Below are 27,036 nucleotides of genomic sequence, written 5' to 3'. Positions count from 1 at the left end.
ATGGGGGGGGGGACACTGTGGCCCTGGGGGCAGGTCATGGAATGGGAGCAGGTCATGGAACTGGAGGGGCACAGTGTGGCAAGAGCAAACAGTGGGGGTGTGTGAGGGGCCATGGGGGGTGTCAAGAGAGTATGAAAGGACTTGAAGCCGGCCTGGAGGCAGCAAGGGGCTTGGGGTGTGGGGCACAGAAGGATTTCAGGCAGGGTGCAAGGTTTGAGTGGGGGATTGCAGGCTGTGGGCATAGGTGGCTGTTTGTGCCCCCTTCCGGGCAGTGGAGCCGTTGTGGTGGCTGGAGCTGGGGCTGTGACATCACAGCAGTGCTGGGGTTGGGGGAGCCATATCCTGCATTCTGACATCCATGGTACTGGGGTTTAGAGGCCATGTCCTGTGCTGGATGCCTGCTTCAGTCCCCAGCAGGACAGGGGAATAGGACACCCCACTTGGCACAGAGGAGGAAGAGCCACCCACAGCTCCCCTCACCCTCAGGCTACCATGGGACAATGTGACACAGAGAGCAGCACTGCAGGGACACAGCCCCCCAGCCAGGGACAGCACTTGAGCAGGGTACACTCCAGGCACCCCACGGCCCAGCAGGCTGGGGACAAGGGCACAGTGGGGCACCCTGGGACTGTGCAGTGCCGCTGGGACACTGGCACAAGGCTCAGCAAGTCGGAGGCTGCCCTTTCAAGGCCCCAGAGCTCAGGCAGGCAGAGGCAGGCAGGTCAGTGCTTTCTACCTCTCCTTGCCTGCCCTGTGGGACTGGGGACATGGGGACAGTGGGCTCAGACAGGGCTGTCCTCACAGGGCACTCTGCAGCCACCACCACCAGCCGCCAGGTTGGCTGCCAGCGCTCGCTTAACCTTGAGCAGCTCAAGAAGGCCAAGCTGCATGTGGAGATGGCCATTAAGGTGAGGGACCTGATTTCACACCCCTCAAATGCCACATGCTTGCATTTATTGCATTTCTGGCTCAGGAGAGCTGAGCCAGAGGAACCAGGACTGGGGCAGGCTGAGCCCATGATCTCTGTACAGGAGAAGAAGATCTTCATGGTGCAGGGCCCCTACCCCATCATCCGCCACCTGCTGCGAGCCCGGGGCTGGGTGGAGAGGAAGCTCCCCAGCATGGGCAGACAGCTGGAGCAGCACCGTGGTGACCAAAACAAGCAGCGGCTGAAGACGAGGCCACGTAATGGTGGTGGTGGGCAGGGGGAGGCACTGCTGAACCCATGTGGTGGGGCACAGCCTTTTCTGGGGACCACAGACCCCCTGCACTATGCATGGCCACCTGCTGAGGAGGAGGAAGAGAAGGAGGAAGAGCAGTGTGATGAGGACCCCAATGGCATCCATGACCTCATGGTTAGCTGAGAGGGCTGGGGCTGAGCTCTGCCACTGCCCCCAGCACCCTTCCCCCTGGGACCCCCAGGCGTGGGCACAGCCTCGGACAGGGGATGAGGATAGGATGGGGGCTCTGTGTCCCACTGTGGCTTCCTCCTTCTGCCAGTCCTACCTGGTGCGGGACCGGTTGCCAAATTTCATCTGGACCAACTTCCTTGAGGCCACTGACCATGAGCTGCTGCAGCAGGACCACGTGGTGAACCACTATGCCCGAGTGGATGCCTTCACCACCAAGGTGGGAGGCTGGAGCCCCTGGGGAGGGGGATGGGGTCTAGTAGGGACTGACAGCCTCCTCTAAACAGGAGGGGCTGTGCCTCAGCCTACAAAACCTGCCGTGGATTGAGCAAGCCGACCCCAACACCTTCTTCCCCCGGTGCTACCGGCTGGGGACCACGGATGAGCAAGAAGCTTTCATTGGTGAGCCGAAGGCTGTTGCCCTCCTGTCCCTCCTTATGCTCCCACTCCTCCGATGTCCTGTGCAGGACTGGCTGAGGATGATGCCTCCCTCTTGCAGAGGATTTCCGCTTGACAGCAGCACGCAGCCTGCTCAAACTGGCTCTGGAGGAGGCTGGGGACAGGCCAGTGAGGACTAAGCAGGTCTCAAACTCTGCCAAGAGGGCAGGTGTGTATATGGAGCTGGGCCTGGAGGTGATGGCAGGGATTTCAGAGTTAGGGACATCTGATGGCTGAGCTTGGAGGCAAAGCCTCTGCTCATGGCTCTGGCCTGGGATCCCCTACTCCCTCCTACCAGCCCACCTTATGGGTGCTCTGCTCCCCACCCCATCCCCATGCACCCAAAGCCACCCATCCTACAGGGAGTCTCTGGCCCTAAGGCTGGCATGGGAGTCATGTCTCTCACCCCAAGCATTCCACAGCACCGGCAGGCTTCCCCCTGTACACTGAGCTGGTGGAGGAGGCCTTGGAGGTCTGTAAGCAGCACTTGGGTGTTCTACGACATCACGACATTGACAGGGGCACCCCGTCCCCCTGCAGGACATGCATTGACTGGGACCGCTTCCTGCAGGAATACTACCATGTGGCACAGTGAGTGCTTAGTGGGATGGGGGGATGAGGGGTGCCATGGCAGGGCTGATGCTGAGGCCCTCATCCCCCCCACAGTGAGGGGGCAGGGCTGGTGCTGACCAGGCAGCAGCGGAAGCAGTGCCAGAACCTTCTGCGGCACTTGGCAGAGCAGCTGCCCCAGCTTGGCATGGAGGGCAAGCTCAACATCTGGATCCTCAAGCCTGGTGCAGAATCCCAAGGCAGGGGTAAGGCTGGGGGAAGCAGGGAGCACACAGAAGCTCCCCACTTAGGAGGGGTCCCACCATCAATGTGTTCCCCAGGCATTGTCTGCACGACACGGCTGGAAGAGGTACTGCAGCTGGCACGGGGCTTCACAGCACCCTCGGTGCAGGTGGGCAGGTGGGTGGTGCAGAAGTATGTGGAGCGGCTGCTGACCATCTTCGGCACCAAATTCGACATCCGTCAATGGTTTGTTGTGACTGACTGGAAGCCACTGACCGTCTGGTTCTACCGAGACTGCTACCTGCGCTTCTGCTCCTGGCCCTTTTCCCTGTGTCACCTGGAGCGGTGAGTGCTCCCCACCCCAGCTCCCCACACCCCAGCACCCTGGCACCCCCTGACCCAGCCCCATTCTCCCTGCCTCAGTGCCAGGCACCTCTGCAACGTCTCCGTCCAGAAGTGGTACAAGACATCACCAGACCAGGACCCCCGTGTGCCCCCTGACAAAATCTGGTCAAACAAGCAGTTCCAGGAATACCTGGAACAGCTGGGGCAAGCAGATGCTTGGCACCAGGTACTGGTGCCCGGCATGAAGGCGGCGATCCTGAATGCCCTGCGCAGTGCTCAGGACCAGGTGGGCTTCCGCAAGGGCAGCTTCGAGCTCTATGGGGCTGACTTTCTTGTCGGGGAGGACTGCCAGCCCTGGCTGCTGGAGATCAACTCCTGCCCCACCATGAGACCCTCCTCAGCAGTGACCCGACGGCTCTGTGCCAACGTCCAGCGGGACATACTGCGCCTTGTGCTCGACCGCAAGAACAACCCCACCTGTTCCATTGGAGCATTTGAGCTCATCTACAAGGAGGTAGGCTGGGGGGATGGGGGGCAGACACCCCCCAGGCACCCCGAGCCCCCACTCCCTGCTGTCTCCCTGCAGGCAGCTGTGCCCAAGCCTCTGTCAGCACGTGTGAAGCTGATGGTCAAAGGCTGCTCCCTGAAGAAGCCCCAGCCAGCACAGCAGCAAGCCCAGGACAAGCCCCCTACCGCTGCGGCCAATGCTCTCCAGCACCCGGTGTCCCCACAGGCCAGAGCCACCCATGTACCCAAGAGAGCACAGCATCAGTTCCTCACCACTCTGCCTTGTGCCCCCAAGTTCCCCATGTCAACAAGGGTCAGAACCACGCAGGTGCGCCGGAGAGCTGAGCATCCATCTCCCACCAAGGTGCCCAGTGCCTCCAAGCCACCTGTGTCCCCAGGGGGCAAAACCACCCAGGTGCCCCAGCCCAGAGCACCAATAGGGAAGCTGCCTTCTCTGGAGCAATGGAGCCACGGCCCTCTCCCCAGCTCTGACCCCCCAGCACCGTCAAAGGCTTGGGCCTCCTCTGCTGGGAGCCAGCGGCTGCCGTGGCTCAGTCACCTGCCTGGGCAGCCCCAGGCTGCACAGCCCCGGATCAATGGCTGTCCCCTGAACTGGGTGCCTGTGCCACCACCCCGAGGAACCCCCAGCAACCACTGGCCATGCTAGGGCTGTGCCCGCTGCTTCCCTCCTGCCAAGCCCCTGAGACAACCTCTGTCTGTGCAGAGCACCAGGAGCCTGTGCCTGAAGCAGAAGCACACAGCAGCTCCCAGCGGGATGCAGAAGACCTGGGACACTGAGACACCCCCAGGAGAGGACAACACCCTGTCTGTCCTTGCTGGGCCAACACCACAGTACCCAGCTACCTCTCATCCCAAAGAGCTCCCACTGCTGTGTCGTGGAACCCACCTCCTCCCCCATGCACGTTTTAAAATAATTCTGTGATAAGGAGCTGGGGTCGAACCTTCTGTGTGTAAGAGTTGTGGAGAGGGGTAGGATTGCCCCTGGGATGAGGCTGCAGGTGGGAACTGGGGCTGCCAGGGCAGAGGGCAGGCAGGAAAAGCCGCCTTTGCTCCTGCCTGTGGTTGCCCCCGCCAGACAAAGCTGTGGTGGGTGAAGATGCTGCTGCATCCTAGTACCTGGAACCAGGGCAGGCAGAGACTGGTGGCAGGGCTGATGCCCCCAGTAATGCCAGAGGCACAGCCAGGAAAAATGTATCCTCTGTGCCAAGAAAAGAACTGAGTGCTGAGCTACCCAGGCAGCCGGGGGGGATTTTAATGGGGTGGCAGAGAGCAAAAGGGTGGAGTGGGTGTCCCCCTGCAGCACTAGGGCTCCTAGTGCTCAGGCAGCCCCAGGCAGCGCAGAGTGTGCAGGAAGTGGGGTGGTGGGGGGGCACAGAGGGGGCCCTCAGGCAACACCAGCTCCTGCAGGTGGATGTGGAGTGGGAGGTAATGGAGCTGCTGTGGAGAAAGGCCCAGCCGGGACAGCAACTCCTTGTCCAGCACCTGCAATGTGGGTGGGCAGCTTAGCAGGAGTGCTGAGGGCTGTGCTGAATGCCCCACCCAGCATCCACACTGACCACATACCTGTGTGTTGGTCAGGGCGGTCTCAGGGGTCAGAAAGGGCACTCCCAGCACCCTGCCCACACGGGAAGAGTGCTTGTGGTCGCCCAGGGCCGGGCACAGCAGCAGTGTCAGGTGCACCTGGAGCTGTTCTGGGAAGGCTGGGAAGGAACAGGGGGAAGGAGAGATTGCAGGGGTCAGGAAGCATGGCTGGGGTGGTGGAGGTGTTGGGGGACAGCTCACCCGTCCTAGGCTGGAGCTGGAGGAGGGCACAGCCCCCCACAGTGCCCAGCACCCGGTAGCGCGTCAGGGTGCTCTTCACATCCTTCCTGGCCAGACTGCGGCGTCCTGGGGCCGGCACTGGCACCACCTGCAGAACACAGCCCTCAGCACTCCCTGGGGTACCCCCTGTACCCTCAGACTGATGGCACCCCCTTACCATGGCTCTGTCCCCATGCTGCTGCCAGCACAGCCCAGTGTGGATCTCACCCTCCACCTCCGTTGGGATTCCCACGGTGATGGCACTGCAGGGTAAGGTGGTGAGAAGGGGACAGGACCCCCATGCCAGCATGGCAGGGTCCCAAGGACTCACCGATATGTGGCAGGGTACTGGCCTCTCAAGCGAGCATTGGTGAAGAACTGCTGGAGCTTCTTAGTGGTGTGGTAGCAGCTGGACAGGAGGACAAGGCCAGAATACACCCTGTGGGACACGGCTGCTCTGAGCCTTGGAGGAGGAAAGGCAGCCCCTGCTCCACCCCAGGACCTCCAGCCTGGAACCTCCTACCATACCTGGCAGGAGCCTTCACTACGTGGAGCTCAGCAGCGAGGCCCAGGCGTTGTCTCAGTGCTGGCAGCAGTGCATCCAGGCTCAGGTCCCCAGGGCGCCCTGACAAGATGTTGGTGGGTCAGCACCCGCTGAGCCCCCCACATAGGTACTCCCGCAGACCCCCCATTCCTGTCCCATACTCACCCAGGACGGGGAGGCCTGGGGGCTTGTTCAGTGCCAGCACGGCTCCTGGTGAGGGGAAGTTTGGTCAGGATATACCGCCCTCACTGTCTCCCCTGCCCCCATCCTCTCCTGTCGCAGGTACCTTCCCGGTGCACCACGGAGCCCTCCAACAGCCTCAGTGTCTCCTTGGGGCCCAGCAGCCGCCTCCACCTGCAGGGGATGGAGTGGGCAGAGGGACACGGGTGGGACTTCCCTCAGCCACTTCCCTCAGTACCCTGCACCCCACTCTGCGTGTCCATAAACCTCACCCACCATTATCCGCCCTCCTTTCCACGCGTGTCCCCGCACCCTCATGCTTCTCCAGCCCCTCTGCGCTCACACATCTGAAACCCCATAGGTGTGTCCCCAATCCCAAAACCCCCCCATAACCCCAACCTCATAACCCCTCTGTACCCGCGCGTGCGCATCTCCAGGCGCCAGCACACCCGTGGGCGCGCACCCCATGTACACACGCACCCCATGTACACACGCACCCCATGTACGGGCTCCCCCCCCGCGCGGCTCCGGGCCCCGCGGACCCCGCGGCGCGCGCTCCCGCTCCCACGCGCGCCAGCCCGCGCGCGGCGGCGGCGGCGCTCCCGGTCCCCGCCATGGCGGCACCGCCGCGCCTGCGCCGAGCGACACCCTCGGCATCCGGAGCCGGCGGCCGCGGCCATAGAGCAGCGGAAGCGCGGGCAGAGGGTCCCGCCCGCAGGTGCGGCACGGCGGGGAGCGGCGGGCGGGGGGGACGAGACACCGCAGGGATGTCCCGGAGGGCCGGGCAGTCACGGGGAGGGAGGCCCGGGGGGCTGGTGCCGGGGCTGGGCTGGTGCCGGGGCTGCGCTGGGGGGGCGGGCAGGGAGGGCGGCCCCCCCTGACACTGTGCCTCCCCAGGACAGCACCATGGCCTCCCGCGGGGGTCCCCGCGCCGCCGGCACCGATGGCAGCGACTTCCAGCACCGGGAGCGCGTGGCCTCGCACTACCAGATGAGGTAGGTGTCCCCTTCCCCGGGACGCCGGAGGGGACACGCGACCTCAGCAGGCCCTGACGGCCCCACACTCTCTCCCCAGCGTGACCCTCAAGTCGGAGATCAAGAAGCTGATCTACACGCATGTGGTCATCTGGCTGCTGCTTCTGGCCCAGATGGTCGTGGGGCACCTCAAGCTGCTGCCCCACGACCAGGTGGCCATGCCCTACCAGTGGGAGTATCCCTACCTGCTCAGCATTCTGCCCTCCCTCCTGGGCCTCCTGTCCTTCCCCCGCAACAACATCAGCTACCTGGTACTCTCCATGATCAGCACCGGCCTCTTCTCCATGGCTCCCCTCATCTACGGAGCCATGGAAATGTTCCCCATGGCGCAGCAGCTGTACCGCCACGGCAAAGCTTACCGCTTCATCTTCGGCTTCTCGGCCGTCTCTGTCATGTACCTGGTGGTGGTGGTGGCTGCGCAGGTGCATGGCTGGCAACTCTACTACAGTAAGAAGCTGCTGGACTCCTGGTTCACTAGCACGCAGGAGAAGAAGAAAAAATGAGTGGGGATAGGTGGGCTCCGTGAGGTGCTGAAGCTCTGCAGTTCAGTCCTGTGGGGCGGCGCTGGCGCAGCTCCGGTGGGTGGGGAATCCTCGGGGACCACAGGGTGGGTGTCTGAGCCACACCACGGCCATGGGCTCGCATGCAAGGGGGGAGACCCCCGAGGGCGGGGGCCGTGGAGGGTCCCTGGGGTGCGTGCCCCTTCCTCCGCGTGTTGCTCTATGGAAATAAAGCACCGTCCGCGCTCCCACGCGCGTCTGCGCCGCAGGAAGCGCCGCTTGGCAGCGGGGTGGGGGGGGCGGCGGGGCCGCACGTGCCGGTGGAGGAATGCGGCGGGGCCGGCCCGGGGCGGGGCGGGGAGCGGCGGCGCTCGGCCATGGGGCGCCCGCTGCTGCTCGCCGCTGTCGCCGCGCTGCTGTTGCTGCTGCCACCGACCGGGACCGGGGCCGTCGTGACCCGCCTCCGAGTCTCCGCCAACTTCGTGAGCGCCGGGGAAAGGAGGTGGCGGGGGAAGATGGGAGGTGGGCGGCGGCGCGCTCACCCCCGTCTCTTTGCTTGCAGGAGTGCCGGGCCACCGGTGAGTAGCGGCGGGGCAGGGCTATCAGCGCGGGGCTGCTCCTGCCCGGCGGTACCAGCTCCAGGGTGCGGCGGGATGGTGGGGCTTTCCCCGTCCGCGGCTACTGGGTCCTGGAGGACGGGGTGGGGGGGGGGCTCTCCCGGTTTCCGGGGCACTGAGCTCCCCGCTTCCGAGGACTCCCGATCCCCGAGACTTCCTGGCCCGCGGGGCTCCCCACTTCCAAAGACTCCGGATCCCCGGGGCTCCCCGTTTCTGAGGACTCGCGGTCCCCAGGGATTCCCGCTTCCGACGACTCCGAATCATCGAGGTTCTCGGTTTGCCAGGACTTTGAATCCCCGAGGCACCTCCCTTCCGAGTACACCTCCCCGGGACTCCCCGGGGCTCTCTCCCTTCCAAGCACTCCCAGTCCCCAGGGCTCCTGCTGCCTGCGGGACCCCCGGCGCACGGCCGCCCCCCTTCTGCTCTCCCTCTGCAGCCGACAGGACGCTGAGCCGCCCCCGCTGCCGCCGCCCGTCCCGCCCTGGGCCGCCGCTGGAGCCGCCCGCCCTGTCGCTGAGCCGTGCCCGGCTGTGCCTGCCCGCGCAGCCCTGCCAGCCCTGCCTGCGGGTGCGCCTGGCCCTCCCCACCTCAGGTACGGGCGGGGGTGGCGGGGCCGGGCATCCCCGCAGCGGCGGGGGACACACCCCGTCCCCTCACCCGTATCAGCACCCCACGCCGGTTTCTCGCAGAGCTCGGCGGTGTCCGGGGACTGCAGCTCACCTTCCGGGAGCTGGGCTCCAACCGGGCTGGCTGGCTGCAGGTTTGGCAGCGACGCCGGGCATTGGGCAGCTCAGCGGTGAGTCTCGGGTGGGCGGTGGAGCCGGGGATCACCAAGGCCTGGGATACCCCCACTGACCCCCTGCTCCCCGCAGTGGCAGGTGCAGTTCGATTGCTTCCCGGCAGAGAGCGGGCGGCAAGTCCTTGTCTCCCTCCGCACCATCCCAGACCGGGGCTTGGCCCTAAGCTGTCGCCATCTGGTCACCGCTGAGCCACCCGGTGAGACTGAAGGGCTTGGGAGGTGTCCTGGTGGGACACCGGTGCCAGCTGACCCCCTGCCTGCTCTGTAGGGCCTGTCTTTACCCATGCGTGGGTCCCTGAGGTGCGGGCCATTGAGGTGTGGGTGCCCGAGGGTCCTGCCCTCATGGTGCGGCTGTGCCACCAGCTGGCCCTGGAGTGTGAGGAGCTGCCCCGGCCCTTCCACCAGCAGGTAACGGCTCTGCCCCCGACAGCCTCATCCCAGACTGGGGGACACACTCCCTGCCAGCTGATGCTCCCTCCGTGTTGCAGGTGCTGGTGCCAGGAGGCCACCACATCTCACTGCCGTATGAGTTCCTGGTGCCCTGCCTATGCATTGAGGTGGGTTGCCTACCCTGAAGCCACCAGAGCCTCATTGTCTGCCCTCACAGGAGGGGTGGGGGCATATCCTGCCCTGACCATCCTGCTCTGCTGCCCCAGGCCTCCTACTCCCACCACGACAGCCCACGGAGCAAACACTGCCCCTTCCATGACCGGCCAGATGCCTGTGAGTGCCTGGGGGGAAGGGAGCCGAGTTCCAGGGCTGTTTCTCGGTGTCTCCCCACCCCACTGATGCGGCGCCCCACAGATGGTCCCGAGCTGTGGTCCTCGGTGCGTTTCCATGACTACAGCACCAGCAGCAAGGACCAGATGGTGATGGTGCTGAGTGCCAGCTGCCCCCTGAGCCCACGGGCCACCCTCTGCTGGAGGGAGGCAGCAGATGAGGCTGCACCCTGTCACGACATCCCCAATTCTACAGCCAGTGAGGATGAGCAGGTGAGGGCTCCCGATCTTGAGGTGTCACAGGATGTGGGACCCTGCCACCAGATGGGGCATCCACTGGATCTCAGGGTCTCTCTAGGGCAATGGGTGGGCACTGGGGTGCCTGTGGGCTATGTGGGTCAGAGTGACACACTCCATTTGTTCCAGGTGTACATACTGGACAAGGTGGATGTGCACCCCCAGCTCTGCTTCCGAGTAAGCTCCTGTGGGTGGGTGAGCACCACCTCAGAAGGGGCTGGGGGACTGTGGTCAGTGAGGGCAGCTCACCCTGCCCTTTGTTGATCCCACCTCCCCTCAGTTCTCCTACAAGAACAGCAGCCACGTGGAGTGTCCCCACCAGCCAGGTGAGCCCTAGGGGCAGAAGGCAGCCCTGGGCTAAGCACAGTCCTGCCCTGGGGTCCCTTGCACCACTCACCCTATTGGGCATCCTGCAACCTCCTCTCTCTCTCTGGTGGCTGCAGAGACTGCCTGGAATGTCTCAGTGAGTGTCTTGGGGCTCCAGCTGCGCCTGCGCCTCACCTCCCGCATCCCTGCAGCCTTCAGCGCAGCCCTGTGCCAGCGCCGGGGTGGGCAGTGTGAACCCGAGGCCCCACTCTACACAGTCACACAGGTGAGTGGTGCGGGGCTGGGAGGGACATGGTGGGGACACACCCGCACTGACCCTGCCCTTGTGCTTTGCAGCCAGAGGGCTCTGCTCCAGGGGAGCTGGCGCTGCTGCTGCCGGTGCAGGTCCTGGGCAGCTGCGTGCTGGTAAGGTGACCCCTGAGCTGGTGTCTGTGCTATGGGGGACCCAACATGGTCCCGCTCTTACCCAGCCCCTCCCCAGGTATGGCGCTCAGACGTGCATTTTGCTCGGAAGCAGCTGCTCTGTCCCGACGGTGAGAGGGGGTCCTGGAGAGGACTTAGGGGGCAGTGGAAATGGGCAGACACCCCATTTACTGCCCCTCTCCCAGTCTCCCACAGGCACTTTGGGCTGCTGGGGCTGGTGCTGGCACTGGGACTAGTGGTGACTGTGCTGCTCCTCAACTGCCGTGGTGCCTGGAGGCCAGATGATGGTGAGGAGCACTTGGGGGGCTGCAGGAGGGATGGCAAGAGGGGCTGGAGTGCCAGGGGGTGCCAGTTCCTGGGCTGCACGGGTCCCAGGGTGGTGGATGGTGGATGCTGTTGAATGCCAGGATGTCCCCAGGCGATGCCAGTAGGACACGGAGCTGAGCTGTCACTGCTGTCCCCTCCATCCTGCAGGTGTCCCTGGCGGGCGCCCCGTGCTGCTGCTGTACTCACCAGACTCAGAGGAGCACCTGGGGCTGGTGTGTGCCCTGGCCGAGCGGCTGCGCGCAGGGCTGGGCTGCGACGTGCGCCTGGACCTGTGGGAAGCGGGTGGCTTGGGACAGGCGGGCGCCCTGCCCTGGCTCTACGCCCAGCGGGGACGCGTGGGCCGCCAGCGTGGCACTGTCCTCCTTCTCTGGAGCCGGGGCAGTGCCCGGCTCTTTCATCGGTGGCAGGTCGGGATGGCCGACAGGATGCCCGGGGATGCCCATGACATCTTTGGGGCAGCCATGGCCTGCCTGCATGGGGAGCTGGGGGCCGTGGGTGGCGGCGGCGGGTGGGTCCTGGCATACTTCAGCCGGCTCTGCAGCCCCCGCGATGTCCCCCGACCCCTCCGGCCCCTGCCCACCTACCGCCTGCCCCGACAGCTGCCCGGTCTGCTGGGTGCCCTGCGGGGCAGCCCCCCAGCCCCTCGCCGCTGCCGGCGGGGCAGGGCGGGGGGGCTCCTGCATCGGCTGCTGGAGGTGGGGGCTGGGGAGGGCAGCCCCTTGCACCGGCCCCCCGGGGCAGCTGCTGGCACCTGAGTACCCGGGCTGGGCCTGAGCTGGGCATGGCTGCAGGGCTGGGCGCAGCCCCCGGTGAGGGCAGGGGCTCTGCCAGGAAGAGGCAAGGCTCAGATGAGCGTGTGCCCACTGCGGCGGCAGGAGGGGTACCCAAGGGTGCCCCGGGAAGGGCCGCGGGGGTCCAAGCAGGACTGGCCTCAGTCATGGAGTGTGCTGCAGGGGCTGGACCAAGCATCCAGCTGGTCATCTGTGGCCAGGAGTGGAGATGCTGTCCCGAGCAGGGGCAGCTTTATTCCCATACAGGGACCTGCTCTAGAGGAGAGCCCGTAGAAGCCCCTTTGGACGCCACAGCCAAGCGAGCCGTTGGGGTGGTGCAGGAAGAAGCTGAGAGATGGGGAGGCTCCCTGCCCTGCCCAGGCACAGGTGGCTAGAGGGCTGGTGCTGGGCACAGCCTGGCCCTGCTCTTTGCCTCGACATTGCCAGCAGGACTTGGTCTGGGGTGGGAGCAATAAAGGTTTCATTTTACCCTGCCCTGTTGTCTCTCTGGTGTACCACGAGGGATTTGTTGGTGCCTTGGAGGGTTGAGGGCTGCCCAGTGCTCCTCTGCTGCACGGAGGGGCAAGAGGACGCACCCGGCTGGGCACAGCCTGTACCGGCACGGTTGACACACCGTGTCCCACAGCCGCTGTGGCTGCCTGGGGCCAGCCTGGCACCGTGCCCGTGCTATGGAGCCAACTCGTCCCTGTGGGGCCCCAAGCCCTCCCAGGGGTGGCGGGGCACGGAGCCCTCCGTGGTCGGTGCGGGAGCAGGAGGCCCCACCCCAGGGCGGTTGCTGACGCCACGCAAGGACCCGGGTGTCCGGGATCAGAGCAGGAAGCGGGAGCCGTCGGCGGCGGCGGGGCCCGTGGAGCCAGGAGAGGGGCTGTTGGGGAGTAGCCGGCGTGGGGCCGGGGCACCCCAAGGCCCCGGCCCCACCATGCACGCACTGGGGCAGCTTCTGCTGGTGCTGGTGGTGGGGTCGGCGGGTGGCCGTGGGGACCCCCGCGATACCCTGGCCTGCTCCCAGGTGAGTTGGTGTCACCAGCACGCAGGCGTCAGGCACCTGGCACCACCACCGGCCTCACCCCTGCCTCCCCCAGGGCCTCACCTGCCGCCTCTTGGGTAAGTGCCAACACCATGCCATGGCCCCCGCCCCACCCAGGACATGGGCACCCCACCCCCATGCCGCCCTCTCTGTCCCCCCAGACACCGATGTGCTGTGCGGGACAGAGCCCCCGGGGCCCAGGCACGGGCTGGCCCCGGCTCGTCTGCGGCTGGAGCCGGCACTGCGCTGCACCGAGCCCACGGCCTGTGTGCCCTGCCTGGAGGCACGCGTGCGCCTGGCCTTGCCACCTGCCGCCAGCACCGCCACCGAGCCCCGCCGCTCCGTGCTGCCAGGCACCCCTGGGACAGAGGATAGCGGTGATGGGGGACAGCGGCCACCAGCGACTGGAGCCACCTCATCCCAGCCCAATATCACTGGGCTGCTGCTGCTCTCTGGGCACGCATACGCCTCATCCCGCTGTGTGGCCGTGGAGGTCTGGGCACCCTTGGGCCCTACGCTGCGTAGCCGAACCGTGGTATGTAGATGCAGGGCACTGGGAATGTGTGTCCCAGCACTGTCAGTCCCTGGGCACCAGGGATGTGGGCACTGGCACCAGCGCATCCCTGTGGCACGGTGGTCCTGTTCCCGTGCCTCAGGGAGGTGGGTGCTGGTGGTGCCGGTGCCTCACCGCAGTGGGGTGGTGGTTTTCCTGCCCAGGGTTGGGTGATCTTCCGGTGCTTCGAGGCACCGCTGGGCTCTGTACTCCACGTCACGGCATACACGAACTCACGGGGCCGGCAGAGGCTGAGCCAGCAGCAGCGGGTGCCAGGTGAGCCCCAGCAGATCCCCTGCAGTGGCCCCAGCCCCCCTGCCCACTGATTCCCTGTCCCCACAGACTGTTCGTGGCCCGCAGCACAGGCCGCTGTCCCCCAGTGTCAAGGTAGGTGCTGGTGTCACCCCGCCTTAGTTTGCATCCCCCGGGGAGAGCTGGGCAGTGGATACCTGGGGTGAGAGTGACCCTGGGCGTGCCGTGCCTTGTGCCGTGGTGCTGGGCAGGCAGTGTCAGCAGCTGGGTGGCCTGAACTGCCTCTGATACAGTGCCCAGGCTGTGGGTCTCCCCGGGGCAGAAGGAGGTGGTTGTGGAGGTGCAGGGGGCTGCAGCGGGGCACAGCTACACGCTCCGGCTCTACCACAACAATAGCCACGGCACCAGTGGGCCAGGGCGTGCAGTGACCGCGGTGAGTATGGACCCTGTTCCCTGAACCCCCACCCTGTCTGTTTTCTGGTTGCTGCCCCCCTCCTCCTTCCCGAGAAGCTGTGTCTGTGTTATAGGCGGTGTGCTGGGAGAGGGTCCCCTGGGAGCGGATCCCCCTGGGTGACCCTGCTGGTGGCGATTTGCCACGGGGTGACCCACGTCTGGTTGCTGGTAGCAGAGCAGTCCCATGAGCTATGTCCTGCCCGCCGATGAGGTGCTGCCCTGCCTCTGCCTGCAGGTGGGCATCCAACTGGGCACCGCAGGGGTGGCAGGATGCCACTAAAGAGGGACTCCAAGCTCTATATATCTCCCTCTGATGTCCCAAGGGGGCCAGCCACAGCATGGATACTTTTCTTGTCTCTCTCCTCACTCCCAGGTCTGGCCGGAAACCCAGGACCCCCTGCGGGCCACCATGTGCCCCTTTTCTCATGGTACCTTCACTCTGAGACTGGGCTGTAGGGGGCTGGGACACAGGGGGACCTAAGGGGACACCACATGGGGTGACACCCCACTCCTGGTGCCTCTGCAGATGCTGAGGCCTGGGAGCGACTGTGGGCACAGAGCCAGCTGGTCCTGCACATTGAGGGGCAGGTGCTCACCTGCTCCCTCTCAGCCCCCTGTGACCTCCTGGCTGAGCTGGTGCCCTGCTGGCAGCCGGTGCCCTCTGGGCCCTGCCAACCCCTTCCTGGCCTGCAGCAGCCTGCCAGGGGGCAGGTGAGTGGGGCTCAGTGGGGCTCTGTGGGGCACTGCGAGCTTTGTGAAGGATGGTGGTGACAGTTACGGAGCATCCCTTCCACTCACAGGGACCCCAGGAGTTTGGAGGGCTGCGGCCACACCCCAACCTCTGCGTGCAGGTAGGACACCACTCTGCCCCACAGCTGTCCCACGGGCAGCCCCACATCCCCCCCAGGCACTGTTAATCCACTCTCTGGGGCAGGTGTGGAGCGGTGGGCAGGTCCGGCTGACCCAGTGCCTGCAGGACCGTGAGTACTGCTGGGGTGGGAGGGCAGGGGCAGCCTGTGGGTCCAGCTGGCAGGGAGCCCTCCTTGGCCTCCCCTCGCCACCTCCCCAGCCCCCTGGCACATTCCCAGGAGCGCTGCCCGGCCGCCCCGATGACCTCCTGCTGCTGGAACACAGGGGGAATGCCTCACTGTGTGCTGTGGAGCGGGGTGCCTGCACACCCCTTGCCAGCTTCACCAGCACGGTAAAGGGGAAGGGACCCCCATGTCCTGGCATCAGTGGCACTGGTGGCACAGGGACCCCTGTGTCTGGCAGTGGTGGCACTGCTGTCTGACCTGCGTGTTGTTGCAGGGAGCAGGGCACCCTGGGCTGCTGGAGCAGGATCTGCAGCAGGACGTGGCAGTGGGGCAGTGCCAGCAGGTCAGTGTGAGCAGCCAGCGGGCAGTGGATAGGGACTGGACAGTGTCTGACACGTCCTTGTGTCCCCCACAGCTGTGGCACCCTGAGAACAGCACTGGTGTTGCGCTCTGGGCCTGTCCCCTGCACAAGTGTGAGTGTCGACAGCCACAGTGGGAGAGAGGAGGGATAATGGAGGGCTGAGGGAGGGGATCCTCCTGTGGAGCCACTGGAGACCCTTGCTGGGTGCCAGGGACCCTCGGTGGATGCAGATCCTGCCCTGCAGACCTGCGTACCCACTGGGCACTGGTGTGGATGGGGGTGCTACTGGGGGCTGCCTGTCTCCTACTGCTGCTCTTGATGAAGAAGGAGGACATGAAAGGTGAGTGGTGCACTTCTGCGGGCTGTGCCTGGCCTGGGACCCCTCCTGGGACCTCACTGCCTCTCCTCTCCGCAGGATGGCTGAAATCCCTGAGGGCTGGCTATGGCTCTAAGGGTGAGTGTGGGCTGAGCCTGGGACTTCGGTGGGAGTGGGCAGTCTATGCCTCTCCCAGAGGGGTCAGCGGGCAGAGCGAGGTGGTCCCCCACCGGGACTACTTCATGTTTGCCTGCCCAACGGGGTAGGTAGGGGTCTAGGGAAACAGAAGAGGGTGAGAACCCTCTGGGGGGTGGGAGGCAGGCTGCAATCTGCCTCCCACCATGTCTGTCCCTTAGGATGAGTAAAGGGTTCGGCAAGGGGATTGGGGGACTGGCAAGGGGAAGGATCCCACATCAGTGGTGGTCTCAGCTGCTTCCCATTGTGGCAGTTCTTTAGCTTGGGTACAGGGGGTGCTGCAGAGCTTGGGCGACAGAGGCAGGGGATGGTCTCCCCCATCGTGGGTGCTTCCCGGCGTGCCTCCCGCTATAGGATGAGTGCAGGGTGCCTAGGGGGATGCAGACACTGATGATCCCCCCCCTCAGGTCCGCTGCAAGGCCGGCGGGCACTGCTGGTGCACGCAGCAGAGCCGGTGGCGGAGCGGGCAGCGTGTGCCTTGATGGCAGCTCTGCACTCACTGGGGCTCACAGTGGTGGCAGCACCGGGGGGTGGCAGCGGGGTAGCGACTTTGGGGCCACTGCCCTGGCTGCATGCCCAGCACCACCGGGCACTGCGTGACAGCGACACCATCATCCTCCTCCTCTCTCCGGCGGCCGTGGCTGCTGCACACCAGTGGGACACTGGGGCCAAGGTTGTGCCAGAGTCCGGGGCTGCTGAAAGCAGCCTTGGGCCCCGGCACAATCCTGGCCCCGATGATGTCCCCACCGTGGCACCCTGCGAGGTGTTTGCGGCGGCTCTGTCCTGTGCCATGCCAGGGCTGGCGGCGGCCCACGGGCGCTATGTGGTGGCTCGGCTGGAGGCCTTGGTGCCGGCGGTGCCCCCAGCGCTGCGGGCAGCCCCTGCCTTTGCGCTGCCCAGCGGGATGGAGGGGTTCTTGCAGGCACTGTCAGGCCCAGCTCGGCGGCGGGGCCGGTGGCCGGAGCCATACGTGGCAGCGGTGGCCGAGGCTCTGCAGCGGGCAGTGGGGGAATAAAGGGGTGACATTGCTTTTGCTGAGTGTGAGTCCAGCTCTGAGTCCAGCAGGGACTGGGATGGGCTGGGAAGGGGTAATGGGGTGGACTCGGATGACGTGGAGAGGGGTGTTGGGGAGGTATAGGGGGATGGGGACAGGAAGGGGGCTGGGCTGTTTGGGGCGTGAAGAGGAAGGGGGTTTGGTTGGTTGGAGGGTGAATGGGGAACTGGACGAATTCGGGGTGGTGGTGGGGAACTGGACTAGCTCACGGGGGATGATTGGCAACTGAGATCGTTTGGGGGAAAGTGTGAGAAGAAATTGGACCGGTTTAGGGTGAGATGAGGGGGAACTGGGCAGATTTGGGTACACTGAGAGGGAACTGGACCAGTTTGACTGGATGGGAGGGGAGGTCAACCGGCCTGGTTTGTCTGGGGATTGGGGGGAATGTTTGCGGGCCCCGCCCAGGCCAGGCGGGCACTGGGCCGGTGTGCTCCCGGCAGCCGGCCCCCCTCCGTACGGAGTCACCGGCCGCGGCCCATCCGCGCAACCTCCGCCGGGGGCCCTTGGCCGCGGCCCCTTTAAGGCGCGGGTGGGCGGGCCCAGCGGGCGGCGCGGATTGGCTGGGAGAGGAGGGCCGGCGGCGGCCGCGCGCGGCCATTGGCGGGGGCGGCGGGCGCTGAGTCAGCGGGCGCGGCCCACGTGGTGCGGGCGGGGCGGGCGGACGATGGGGCCGCTGCCGCTGCTGCCGCGGGCGCCCCGGCGCAGGGGGCCCGGGCTGGGGGGGGCCCTCCTGGGGGCCGCCCTTCTCGGGGGAGTCCTGCTGGCGGTTCACGCCGACCCCGAACCCCACCGCGACGGGGCCGAGCCGTGCCGAGCCTGCCGCGGCCTCGCCGACAGCTTCAGCAGGGTGCGGGGCGGGGGAGCACAGGAATGATGGGGGCCACGGCGAGGGGGCACACGGGGGGGAATGGCACCGAGGGGTGTGGGGTGACACAGGCGCTGCTGGGGGGGAGCTGGGGGCGAGGGGACAGTGACCGGGGGGCCCACGGGTGGGAGACAAGGGGGACACGGCCTGGAGGTGACAGTGAGCAGGGCCTAAGGGGGTCCTGGGTGGGGTGATGTGGGTGAGGGGCCCAGAAGCATCACAGGCCGGGTGGGTAAGGGTGGTGACAGAGCCCGGTAGAGGGGTGGCTTGGGGGGGACAGTGGTGAAGTGGAGGCACTCCTACAGCATTTCCAGGGACACAGTGACTGGGGTCTGGGGAGGGGAGAGGGTGGCAGGTCCCTGGAAGTGACGTGTCTGGTGGGAGCCTACGGGTAGAGGTGCTGTTGGGGGGGTCCCATGCCTGCACTGCCACTCCGCCATGCACCCAGGGCCTGGAGAGGACAGAGCATGAGGGCTTTGGTGGGGGTAACACAGCCTGGGAGGAGGAGAAGCTGTCCAAGTACCAGCACAGGTAAGTGACCCCAACGAGGGGCTGGGGGAGCCCAGCTGCCCTAGAAGACGTCTCACACTGGCTCGTGCTCCTGCAGTGAGACCCGTCTGCTGGAGGTGCTGGAGGGTGTCTGTGCCCCCTCAGACTTCGCCTGCCACCAACTGCTGGAGCGGAGTGAGGAGCATGTGGAGCAGTGGTGGTTCCATGAGTGAGTCTTGGAACAGGGACATGGGGGCACAGGGGATGGCAGAGGACTGAGTGCTGTATCTCCCCTTCCCCAGGCGGCAGCAGCACCCTGACTTTTTCCAATGGCTGTGTGTGGACAGGCTGATGCTTTGCTGCCCGCCTGGCACCTATGGCCCAGACTGCCGGTGTGAGTAACTGTGGGATGAGCGGGGTGCTGGCAGGGCTGGAGGGGCTTCCCTGGCTGCTGCCCCCCGCCCCGGCTGCCAGCCGGCTGGTCTCTCCCTGTGCAGCCTGTGCCGGTGGGCCCCGGCAGCCCTGCAGTGGCAACGGGCGATGCGATGGTGACGGCACACGCCACGGCACCGGCCTCTGCGTCTGCAGCCCGGGCTACGGCGGCCCCTTCTGTGCCGAGTGCGGTGACGGCTACTACGAGGCCTCGCGGAACAAGAGCCACCTCGTGTGTGCTGGTAGGTGAGGGTTCTCCCGGTGCTGCCCAGGCCCTGGGTACAGACAGCTCCCCCCTGCCTGTGTCCACACCTGCCCTTCCTGCCCGCAGAGTGCTACCAGGCATGCGGGCGCTGCACGGGGCCTGAGGACTCCAGCTGCCTTCGCTGCAAGAGGGGCTGGGTGCTGCACGAGCACCGCTGCATTGGTGAGTGAAGGCCGGGGAGAGCTCGGGGCTGTGAGGGCTGCGTCCCCAGAGCTAAGGCTCAGTGGGGCCATCCCCATCCCTCCTGCAGACATAGATGAGTGTGGCACAGAGATGGCGCATTGCCGAGCCAACCAGTACTGCGTCAACACAGAGGGCTCCTACGAGTGCCGAGGTCAGAGGGAGGTGGGGGGTTTTCGTGCAGGTGGCTCTTCCCTGCTTGGGCCAACCCTGGCTGGGCTGGGAAGGAGCTCCAGCAGCAGCCCTGGCTCCTTTCCCTGAGGCAGACTGCTCCACGGCTTGCATCGGCTGCATGGGTGCTGGGCCGGCTCGCTGCAAGAAATGCAACAAGGGCTACTGGCGGGACGGAGCCAAGTGCCTGGGTGAGTGCCTCCCGTGGACTGGGGGGCCATACTGTCCCCTCCTCACTGCCCAAGCCCTGGCTGAGGTCTTCTTCCCCCCAGACGTGGATGAGTGTGCCAGTGCCGAGGAGCCGGTGTGCACAGGGGTGCAGGAAGTGTGTGAGAACACAGAGGGCAGCTACCGCTGTGTCTGTGCCCGGGGCCACATCCGCCGAGATGGGCAGTGCGTTGAGGACAAGCCCCCTGGTATGGCCTAATGCAATGTAGGGGAACATGGGCATTTGGCAGGGGGAGTGGGACACAGTGGGGGGGCTCTTGCTGCTCAGCTGTGCCCTCCCACGAGTGTTGTCCATGCAGATGCCCCAGAAAAGGGCTTCTTTGATGACGTGACTGATGATGAGGTGGTGGTGCTGCAGCAGATGTTCTTTGGTGTGATGATCTGTGCCCTCGCCACGCTGGCTGCCAAGGGTGACATGGTCTTCACAGCCATCTTCATTGGCGCTGTGGCTGCTATGGCTGGCTACTGGCTCTCTGACCGCAGTGACCGTGTCCTCGATGGCTTCATGAAGGGCAGATAGCTCTGGAGCTGCTGGGCACAAGCGGAGGGGCAGGCTCAGCTTGGGGTGCAGGGCCTCCCCCAAGCAGGGCTGGCTGCCAAGGCCGCATCCTGCACACGATGCTGTGCCTTGCATGCGTCCCCCAGCCCCCCCTTAGCATAGGGTCTCGTTTTCCCTGTCCCTGCAGAATGAACCAGGAGTACCTGATCCTGGGGGCTCCCACACAGCCCCCTCTGGATGGAGAGGTGATGCCAGGCAGTGCAGCATCATGTGGGGGGCACAGCATGCTGCCCCCAGCTCCTCGTGCTCTGGAGGAGAGGCCTGGCATCGTGACAGGTGAGGGGGTGGTGGGGCAGGTGAGGGGGTGATCCTGCTATCTGCACCCAGCCTGGGGCTTCTGGCCCTATAGGACTCCCCTCCCATGAGGCCATTCCCTGTGGGGGAGTGGGGGGCTGGGTCCCCCCATGCCCTGAGCTGTGGGGCTGGGAGAGCTGCCCCCCCCATCCCACCCCTCTTCCCCACCTCCCTGGGCAGAGCCCATCTCCCCTCCCAGGCTGGGGGGCCAGGGGCCCCTTGCCACTGGCAGGGTGCTGTGCTGGTGAGGGGGCCCTGCTGGATGCATGAGTGTGGCCGTTGCATTTGTCCGTGGTTTGTTCGTCGGGGTGTGCCCATCTGTCTGTGTGTCCATATCTCAGGAAATAAAGTTCTGCACACCCAGCTCGGCTGCTCAGGGTGGGAACTGGCAGGGATTGGGGGTGCTGCTGCCCACCACCGCTTTCACATGCCAACAGGACCGTCTCCTCCCAGCATAAACTCTTTATTTCTCTCGTTTGGCACAAATGGAACCGGCCCCTGCCCGGCCTTACAGGGGCACAGGATCAGACCCCCCGCACCCTCACACTGGGCTCATTGTCCTCCTGTGCCCCCAGTCTCTGCCTGTCGTGGGCTCAGAGCTCAATGGTGTCGCTGGAGAGGCTGCGGGAGTCCACCGCCTTGCCAAGGGCTGGGAAGGCGCGGGGAGCCTCGCGCTCCCAGCCGGGGGCTCCAGCGGGCACCAGGAGCGGGGCCCGGCTGGGCGCCTCGTCCAGGGGCAGGCTGTCGGGCGAGGACAGCCCATGGCGCCAGGGGTTCCAGCTGATCTTCAGTGAGCTGCTCTCCAGCGAGCTGGCTGAGGCGGTGACGGTGACAGTGACGGTGCCTGGGGGCTGGCAGGGGCCGGGCAGCTCCGTGAGCGAGCTGCACCGCAGCATGCGCCCCAAGCGGGGGGTCTTGTCAGGGGCGGGGGAGCCGTGCAGTGAGGAGCCGGAGCCGCGGCGGGGCCGGCCGAAGAGGCCGTCGTGCAGGAGGTGGCGGCGGCAGAGCGCCTGATCGATGCTGCGGCGCAGGTCGATGGGGGACGGCGGGCGGAAGATCAGCTCCCCCAGCGAAGGGGATGAGCCCTGCTCAAAGGCGGCGCAGGAGCGGGCGGCCAACATGTTGGGGCACTTGGGGCTGAGCCCCGGCATCCCGGTGCCAGCTGCCCAGGCCTCGTTGCTGTCCTTCAGAGCCCGCAGGGGCAGCTGCTCCGCCGGGTTGCGGATGAGGCTCTTGGAGATGTCATTGGCAGGTGTCCGCTCCACACCGGTGCCACCGGTGCTGCCACCGGCCCAGTCGTAGCAGTTGTTGGGGTATTCGGGCGCTTCAGCTTTGCGGCCGGCGAAGAAGTACCGCAGTGCCTTGGCCCAGCAGGAGTGGCCGGCGGGGCTCCGGCGGCGGCACCGGCCGCACACGGGCTCGGCGGCGGCCGCCAGCAGCGCCAGGGCCGTGCCCAGCTCGCCGATCCGCAGCCAGAGCTGTGCCGCCCAGCTGGGCCGGGAGAAGCGCCCGGGGGGGCCCAGGACCCCTCGCAGCCACACAGCGCTGTAGAGGTGCAGCCCGCAGACCGGCAGCCCCGCCACCGCTGCCGCCAGAAGCGCCCGCGCCCCCGGCTGCGGCCCCGGCCCCGGCCCCTCGCAGGGCGCCCGCAGCACCCGCCAGCACCCCCAGAGCCCCCCCAGCAGCAGCAGAGCCCCCGCCACGCAGCCCAGCGCCTGCAGCCCCAGCGCGGCGGTGAGGCCCAGGCGCGGCGGCAGCAGGTCGGCGGCCCCCATCACTGTAGTCTGCAGGGCAGCAACAGCCCCCAGCGCTGGCAGCCCCTGCAGCCGGGCTGGCAGCAGCTGAAGCTGGGCCAGGCGCTGCAGCCGCTGGAGCAGGAGGGCATAGGCGGCGAGCAGCAGGGGGAAAGGGGCTGTGCTGAGCATCAGCAGGGCCGGGGCGGGCAGGCGGCCCAGTGCCCCATAGGGATCCAGCAGCAGGAAGGTGGCCCGCAGCAGACAGGCGGCCAGCAGCAGTCCGTGAGCCCCCACAACGTGGCGCAGGTGTGGGGGCCGCAGGATGGCTGTCCCCGCCAACCCCGCCAGGCAGCCCAGCGCCAGCAGCAGGAAGACGGCAGCCACTCCATAGACATGGGCCTCCCAGGAGAAGCCCAGCTGGTGCTGCAGCTCGGCCCAGCGCAGCCCGGTCGCGTTGGCCCCCGCCGCCGGAGGGGCACGGCTGGGCTGTGGCTGCGGCGATGATGGATCTCGGGGGGCTGGCTGAGGCGTCATCCCTGCCCGTCGCCACGTGGCCGAGGGGGTCGCAGTGCTGGAAGCTGGGGTCTGCGTCCCTGGCGTGTCTGCAGGTAGGAAGGACGGGAACGGTCGGGGGGAGTGGGGGCCCACACCTGTACCCCACACTGGGATGCATCAGCTGTGGCACCCCAACACTACAGCGGGGGATGCCCTGTGCTGGCAGGGGCTATGCCCACCGGTGCCTCCCGGGGTTCTCTGTCAGGACGCGCAGTGCAGGGGGTGGCACATCCCCGGTCACGTCCCCCACCCCCTTGGGGAAGCCCCCACCCACCGAGCATTTAGCGCTAATCCCTGCTGGCAGGAGTAGATTAAGGCCGTTGTCAGGTGCAATCCTGATTGAAGGTGTCACTGTGTCCCGGCTGGGCAGCCCAAGATAGCTGCCATCCCCCCACCAGCCCCGACGCCCCAGGGATCGGCTTCCACAGCATCTGCAGAACGGATGCACTTGGACGCAGCCCTGTATCACCTGGGTGCCTTGTCTCGAGCGTCCCCGTGGTGGGATGTGCCGTTGGCTGTGGGGTCGTCTTGGTGGCATTTGGGACGCTCACAGGGCCCACGGCGCCCCGGACCTGCTGTGGGGAGCCGACGTCCTCCTCGGGCAGCAGCCCTGCGAGAGAGAGCAGAGCAGGGCGCTGACACTTGCGGGGGCTTGGTCCCCGCCAAGGGGTCCCCCCGCACTGCTCTGGCTCCTACCTCTGCTCGGGGTGCCGGGGGTGGCCGTGCTGGAGGCGGGGGGTGGCGCAGGGCCGGTGCTGAGGACAGACTCTGGGGTGGGCTGGGGTCCCCGCTGCCCCGTCGTCCCAGGGTCCATGAGAGGGGCTGCATCCCCAGGGCTGGTGGTGGCGTGGCTGAGTGGGGCCCTCCGGGTGCTGCGCTGGTGGGACGGGAGCACTCGAGTCCAGGGCTCAGCCAGCCGCCAGGACGGGGCTGTGTGGCGCAGCCGTGGGCCAGAGCTGGGCAGAGCCGGGGAGGGGCTGGGGGGCCCTCCCGTGTCTCCCCAGCTGCCCACCGGCTGCGCAGAGCCAGGGCTGGCATGGGGACCCGATGCTGGCCCCGTGCCTGTGGGATCGGAGACAGCGTCTGTGCCCAGTGGGACCGACTGGCTGCTGGCTGAAGTGAGTTGCTCATCCTGAGAGAGGCCCGGGGCCCCTGTGTGTCCCTCTGCCGCTGTGTATCCCTCTGTGTGAGCATCTGCTGTTCTCATCCCCGCCACCAGCATGGGGTTCAGGGCAATGGTGGACATGGTTGGCTGAGGGCTGGGGGTGCCGACTGTCTTGGAGACACTCTGCCTGGACAGGGACAGGTCCTGCCCTGCCCAGGGTGGCCCTGGAGAGTCTGCCCCACTGTCCGTGGGCACCTCAGGGCCCGGTGTCCCCAGTGCAGAGCCGTGGGGCAGGGAGCTGTCCTGGCCTGCAGCCTCCTGTCCTTGCCAGGCAACAAGCGGCTCCTCTGTCACAGCCAGGACTGTGCTGCCATTCCTCCAGACCTTGGTATCAGCGCCTGTCATAGTGGTTTCCATCTCCAGGGGTGCCCTGGTGCCATCCCCCACCTGCAGCGGTGGGGACCAGTGCACGGGGTTGTTGATCCCCCAGCGCTCACTGCTTGGGGCCCCAGCACCGCTCGGCTCCCCCGATGCCTCCCAGGTGGGGGATGGGCCTGGCCACTGCTGTCCCCAGGCAGGGCTGTGCAAGGGGTCCCCACCTAAGGACAGCCCTGCTGGCAGCACCCCCTGGGCCTTGGCAGGGACCCCGGTGGCCAGGAGCATCCCCCAGGTGACGAGCTGTGCAGCAGCCATGGTGAGCACGGAGTCGGCCCTGTGGGGATGGGGGTCTGGTGAGCCAGGATCCACGGCAGCTGCCCAGGCAACTCGCGCAACTGGCCGTGAGGCTGCTGTGCCCTTGGCCACCCACTGCCCGGTGACAGAGACAGTGGCTTGGCTGTCCCTTCCCGGGCAGCCCTGGGCTCTGTTCCCAGCTGTCCCCATCCCCGTGGCCCCATTCCCAGTCTTCCCTTCTCAGTGCTCCCTGGTGCTCCCCATCCCGGTGTCTCCGGTGTGGGTGGTCCTTGGTGCTTTAATGGTCCCGACCCCCAGCATTTACGGTGTCCCTTTCCTAGTGCTCGATCCCCAGTGTCCCCTCCCCGGTGCTCAATCCTGGTGTCCCTCCCGGTGTCCCCTCCCCGGTTCTCCATCCCCAGTGTCCTCTCCCGATGTCCCCGCCGCCGGCGGCCCCTCTCCGCCGCCCACCGTTCACCTTGGTGCGTCCCGGCCGCATCCCGGCGGGATGCCCGGCCCGGTGCCCCGCGCTGCCGCCGCACGCACGGCTCAGACCCGCCGGGCCGGGAACGGGGCCGGGACCGCCAGGGTGCTGCGGCGGCGGCCCCGCCGTTCGGTGCGGGTTACCGGCGGGGCTGCGCTGCGGAGTCGGGCCGCGGCCAGTGCGGGACCAGAGCGGGAACGGTGCGGCCGCCGCATCACGTCGACCCCGCCCGCAGCGCGCCGGGCCGGCTCCGCCGCTCGGTGCGCGGGCCGCGGTGCCGCCAGCCCCCTCCCGCCGCCCGCCGCAGCACTGGCGGCCCCAGTGCTGTTGCCCCGGGAGCCGCAGCCCCCCGCGCTGACCTGCCGGTGCCGGTGCCGGTGCCGCTGCGCGGGCCGGGCTCTGCGGCGGAGCGGGCGGCGGCGGCAGCCGGTCACGCGCCGCCCCGAGCCGCGGGCACCCGCGCGGGAGCCCGCCCGCACCGGGAGGGGGGGGCGCGGGGCACGGCCGGGGCCGCCGCCGGGACGGGACCCGCAGGGCCGGGCACGGGCGGGTCCGCGGGGCTCAGCTGGGGTGGACTCCCGGGGACGGGTTGCCCGTGGCGCAGATCCTCTGGGACGTGGATTCCGGAGGGGCACCAGGGCAGGTTCCCGCGGGGCAGGACACGGCGGGGCGGCGGAGGGGGTATGCTGCCCGCGGGGTGGGCAGGGTTGCCCGGAGCGAGCAGCGCGGTGGCAGCAGGCTGTGGCCGAGGCTGATCCCGCTGCTGCCAGGGATAGGCGGGGAGAGGGGGCTGTCGGACCCACTAGCAGGGTCCTGAGGAAGGTCTGGGGGGGCCCTACCCCAAACCTGCCCCACACTTGTCTCCCAACCGCCTGGCATGGATATATAGCGCCTTGGCAGCCGCTGGGCTGTGGGATCCTGCCAAGGTTCAGGTAATTAGTTAATCTGCTTAATTGTCCGGCTGGAAAACTGCCCATCCTGCCAGGGCTTGGGCTGGCAATGGTACGGCCACGGCGCCACAAAGTCACACCAGCTCAGGACTCCATCCTGCGTGGTGACACCTGCACTCCAGCTCCCTGCCTGCATCCCTGCTCCTCCCTGCCTACACCTCACCCGTGCTTGAGTCGCCAGAGCCTTGGCAAAGTCCTGTCATCACCATCGCTCTTCTCTCGCCAGGCCAGCAGGGACATGTGGCACCTCAGGTCCCCATGACAGCACCTGTGTGCTGGCGGCAGCATGCAGTGCCCCCCTCCTGCTTCCTGCCACCTGTCCATTCCCGGGGTGCTGTGTTCACCACCAGTGCATGGGGCATTTCTGGTCCCTGATCCACTCCTCTGTGGGATCAGGAGGCTGTGGCAGCCAGCTGAATGCAGGGTCCAGGAATTTGGGCAATGCCGGCACACTGGGCCCCAGAAAGCAGGCAGGGCAGGCAGCTAGTCTGGGAATTAGTGCTGAGGAGGGCGCACAGGGGGAGAGTGGAGGTGATCCTGCACTGCACCAGGCACTGCCAGCACTGGGCACCACCGCAGCCGGAGGGTCTCATCCTGAGGATGGTGCAGCCGCAGTGCTGAGTGTGCAGTGGGACTGTGGGAAGGGAGCTGGCTGTTCCCTATATACCACAGTCATTGGAGCACCTTTAGCACAAGGCAGAGGCACAGCAGCCACCTCCACATCCTCGGTGCTGTCAGAGGTTTCCTCCTCTGCCAAGTGACTCACTGGCAGATGAAAAGCTGAGCCCTCTGCTCTGTGCTGCTGCAGCAGCCACCTGCTTGCTGCCTGCACAGCCGGGAATGCTGGGTGGAGGATGCAACCAGTTCTCTCAGCCCCTGTGCCCATGGCCACCTAGGTGTCACAGGCTTTTGATCACTGTTGTCCCCTTTCTCCTG

At 66.7% G+C, this 27,036-nt stretch overlaps 7 protein-coding genes across 14 annotated transcripts; 5 read left to right on the top strand and 2 right to left on the bottom strand.

Moving 5' to 3' along the window:
- The first annotated feature begins 39 nt into the window (after nucleotides 1-39).
- TTLL3 (tubulin tyrosine ligase like 3) lies at nucleotides 40-4,440 on the top strand. Its single transcript, XM_048315907.1, has 10 exons — nucleotides 40-721; nucleotides 805-908; nucleotides 1,032-1,355; nucleotides 1,501-1,629; nucleotides 1,697-1,811; nucleotides 1,909-2,016; nucleotides 2,270-2,438; nucleotides 2,514-2,662; nucleotides 2,738-2,984; nucleotides 3,063-4,440. The coding sequence occupies exons 1-10, from the start codon at nucleotides 493-495 to the stop codon at nucleotides 4,156-4,158; spliced, it is 2,670 nt and encodes an 889-aa protein (XP_048171864.1). The 5' UTR covers nucleotides 40-492; the 3' UTR covers nucleotides 4,159-4,440.
- Nucleotides 4,441-4,740: 300 nt separating this feature from the next.
- On the bottom strand, nucleotides 4,741-6,659 carry RPUSD3 (RNA pseudouridine synthase D3). The gene is made up of 9 exons (XM_048315908.1): nucleotides 6,534-6,659; nucleotides 6,143-6,210; nucleotides 6,022-6,066; nucleotides 5,841-5,937; nucleotides 5,644-5,751; nucleotides 5,491-5,575; nucleotides 5,295-5,421; nucleotides 5,076-5,212; nucleotides 4,741-4,994 (listed from the first exon to the last, which is right to left on the bottom strand). Exons 1-9 carry the CDS (start codon nucleotides 6,650-6,652, stop codon nucleotides 4,824-4,826), a joined length of 957 nt encoding a protein of 318 aa, XP_048171865.1. The 5' UTR covers nucleotides 6,653-6,659; the 3' UTR covers nucleotides 4,741-4,823.
- Nucleotides 6,646-7,821, top strand: JAGN1 (jagunal homolog 1). Its single transcript, XM_048315910.1, has 3 exons — nucleotides 6,646-6,754; nucleotides 6,934-7,031; nucleotides 7,111-7,821. Exons 2-3 carry the CDS (start codon nucleotides 6,943-6,945, stop codon nucleotides 7,571-7,573), a joined length of 552 nt encoding a protein of 183 aa, XP_048171867.1. The 5' UTR covers nucleotides 6,646-6,754; nucleotides 6,934-6,942; the 3' UTR covers nucleotides 7,574-7,821.
- Nucleotides 7,822-7,933: 112 nt separating this feature from the next.
- Nucleotides 7,934-12,207, top strand: IL17RE (interleukin 17 receptor E). Of its 5 annotated transcripts, XM_048315999.1 has the most exons (16): nucleotides 7,934-8,052; nucleotides 8,133-8,148; nucleotides 8,624-8,779; nucleotides 8,877-8,983; nucleotides 9,060-9,183; nucleotides 9,255-9,394; nucleotides 9,475-9,543; nucleotides 9,643-9,709; nucleotides 9,791-9,978; nucleotides 10,132-10,179; nucleotides 10,283-10,328; nucleotides 10,446-10,594; nucleotides 10,666-10,734; nucleotides 10,811-10,862; nucleotides 10,938-11,039; nucleotides 11,227-12,207. In XM_048315999.1, exons 1-16 carry the CDS (start codon nucleotides 7,948-7,950, stop codon nucleotides 11,832-11,834), a joined length of 2,046 nt encoding a protein of 681 aa, XP_048171956.1. In that variant the 5' UTR covers nucleotides 7,934-7,947; the 3' UTR covers nucleotides 11,835-12,207. The 5 variants fall into 5 exon arrangements, with proteins under 5 accessions (XP_048171956.1, XP_048171955.1, XP_048171954.1 ...); XM_048315998.1 differs by having other exon boundaries at nucleotides 10,811-11,039; XM_048315997.1 differs by having other exon boundaries at nucleotides 7,971-8,052; nucleotides 8,133-8,779; nucleotides 10,811-11,039.
- A 271-nt stretch (nucleotides 12,208-12,478) lies between these two features.
- On the top strand, nucleotides 12,479-17,099 carry IL17RC (interleukin 17 receptor C; the record flags this gene model as incomplete). Its single annotated transcript, XM_048316005.1, is given in 19 exon segments — nucleotides 12,479-12,511; nucleotides 12,513-12,575; nucleotides 12,577-12,879; nucleotides 12,953-12,974; nucleotides 13,059-13,432; nucleotides 13,615-13,726; nucleotides 13,793-13,837; nucleotides 13,996-14,135; nucleotides 14,328-14,390; nucleotides 14,529-14,583; nucleotides 14,682-14,866; nucleotides 14,956-15,006; nucleotides 15,090-15,135; nucleotides 15,244-15,356; nucleotides 15,464-15,532; nucleotides 15,605-15,662; nucleotides 15,795-15,890; nucleotides 15,966-16,004; nucleotides 16,469-17,099. Coding segments are annotated over 19 exon segments (2,475 nt in total), but the record flags the coding sequence as incomplete, so codon positions are not given.
- A 673-nt stretch (nucleotides 17,100-17,772) lies between these two features.
- CRELD1 (cysteine rich with EGF like domains 1) lies at nucleotides 17,773-20,961 on the top strand. 2 transcript variants are annotated; one of them, XM_048315990.1, is made up of 10 exons: nucleotides 17,773-17,962; nucleotides 18,429-18,511; nucleotides 18,588-18,698; nucleotides 18,772-18,863; nucleotides 18,967-19,143; nucleotides 19,233-19,328; nucleotides 19,417-19,500; nucleotides 19,613-19,708; nucleotides 19,790-19,933; nucleotides 20,432-20,961. In XM_048315990.1, the coding sequence occupies exons 1-10, from the start codon at nucleotides 17,780-17,782 to the stop codon at nucleotides 20,434-20,436; spliced, it is 1,071 nt and encodes a 356-aa protein (XP_048171947.1). In that variant the 5' UTR covers nucleotides 17,773-17,779; the 3' UTR covers nucleotides 20,437-20,961. The 2 variants fall into 2 exon arrangements, with proteins under 2 accessions (XP_048171947.1, XP_048171946.1); XM_048315989.1 differs by having other exon boundaries at nucleotides 20,045-20,961.
- A 75-nt stretch (nucleotides 20,962-21,036) lies between these two features.
- Nucleotides 21,037-25,545, bottom strand: PRRT3 (proline rich transmembrane protein 3). 3 transcript variants are annotated; one of them, XM_048315987.1, is made up of 4 exons: nucleotides 25,510-25,545; nucleotides 23,586-24,706; nucleotides 23,359-23,499; nucleotides 21,037-22,936 (listed from the first exon to the last, which is right to left on the bottom strand). In XM_048315987.1, the coding sequence occupies exons 2-4, from the start codon at nucleotides 24,685-24,687 to the stop codon at nucleotides 21,192-21,194; spliced, it is 2,988 nt and encodes a 995-aa protein (XP_048171944.1). In that variant the 5' UTR covers nucleotides 24,688-24,706; nucleotides 25,510-25,545; the 3' UTR covers nucleotides 21,037-21,191. The 3 variants fall into 3 exon arrangements, with proteins under 3 accessions (XP_048171944.1, XP_048171945.1, XP_048171943.1); XM_048315988.1 differs by lacking the exon at nucleotides 25,510-25,545 and adding an exon at nucleotides 25,145-25,335; XM_048315986.1 differs by lacking the exon at nucleotides 25,510-25,545 and having other exon boundaries at nucleotides 23,586-25,064.
- Nucleotides 25,546-27,036: the final 1,491 nt, after the last annotated feature.

Source organism: Corvus hawaiiensis, chromosome 11 (genome assembly GCF_020740725.1).
Source record: "Corvus hawaiiensis isolate bCorHaw1 chromosome 11, bCorHaw1.pri.cur, whole genome shotgun sequence".
NCBI lineage: Eukaryota > Metazoa > Chordata > Aves > Passeriformes > Corvidae > Corvus > Corvus hawaiiensis.
Note: the sequence above shows the minus strand (reverse complement) of the source record. Positions and strands in the feature narration are given on the sequence as shown.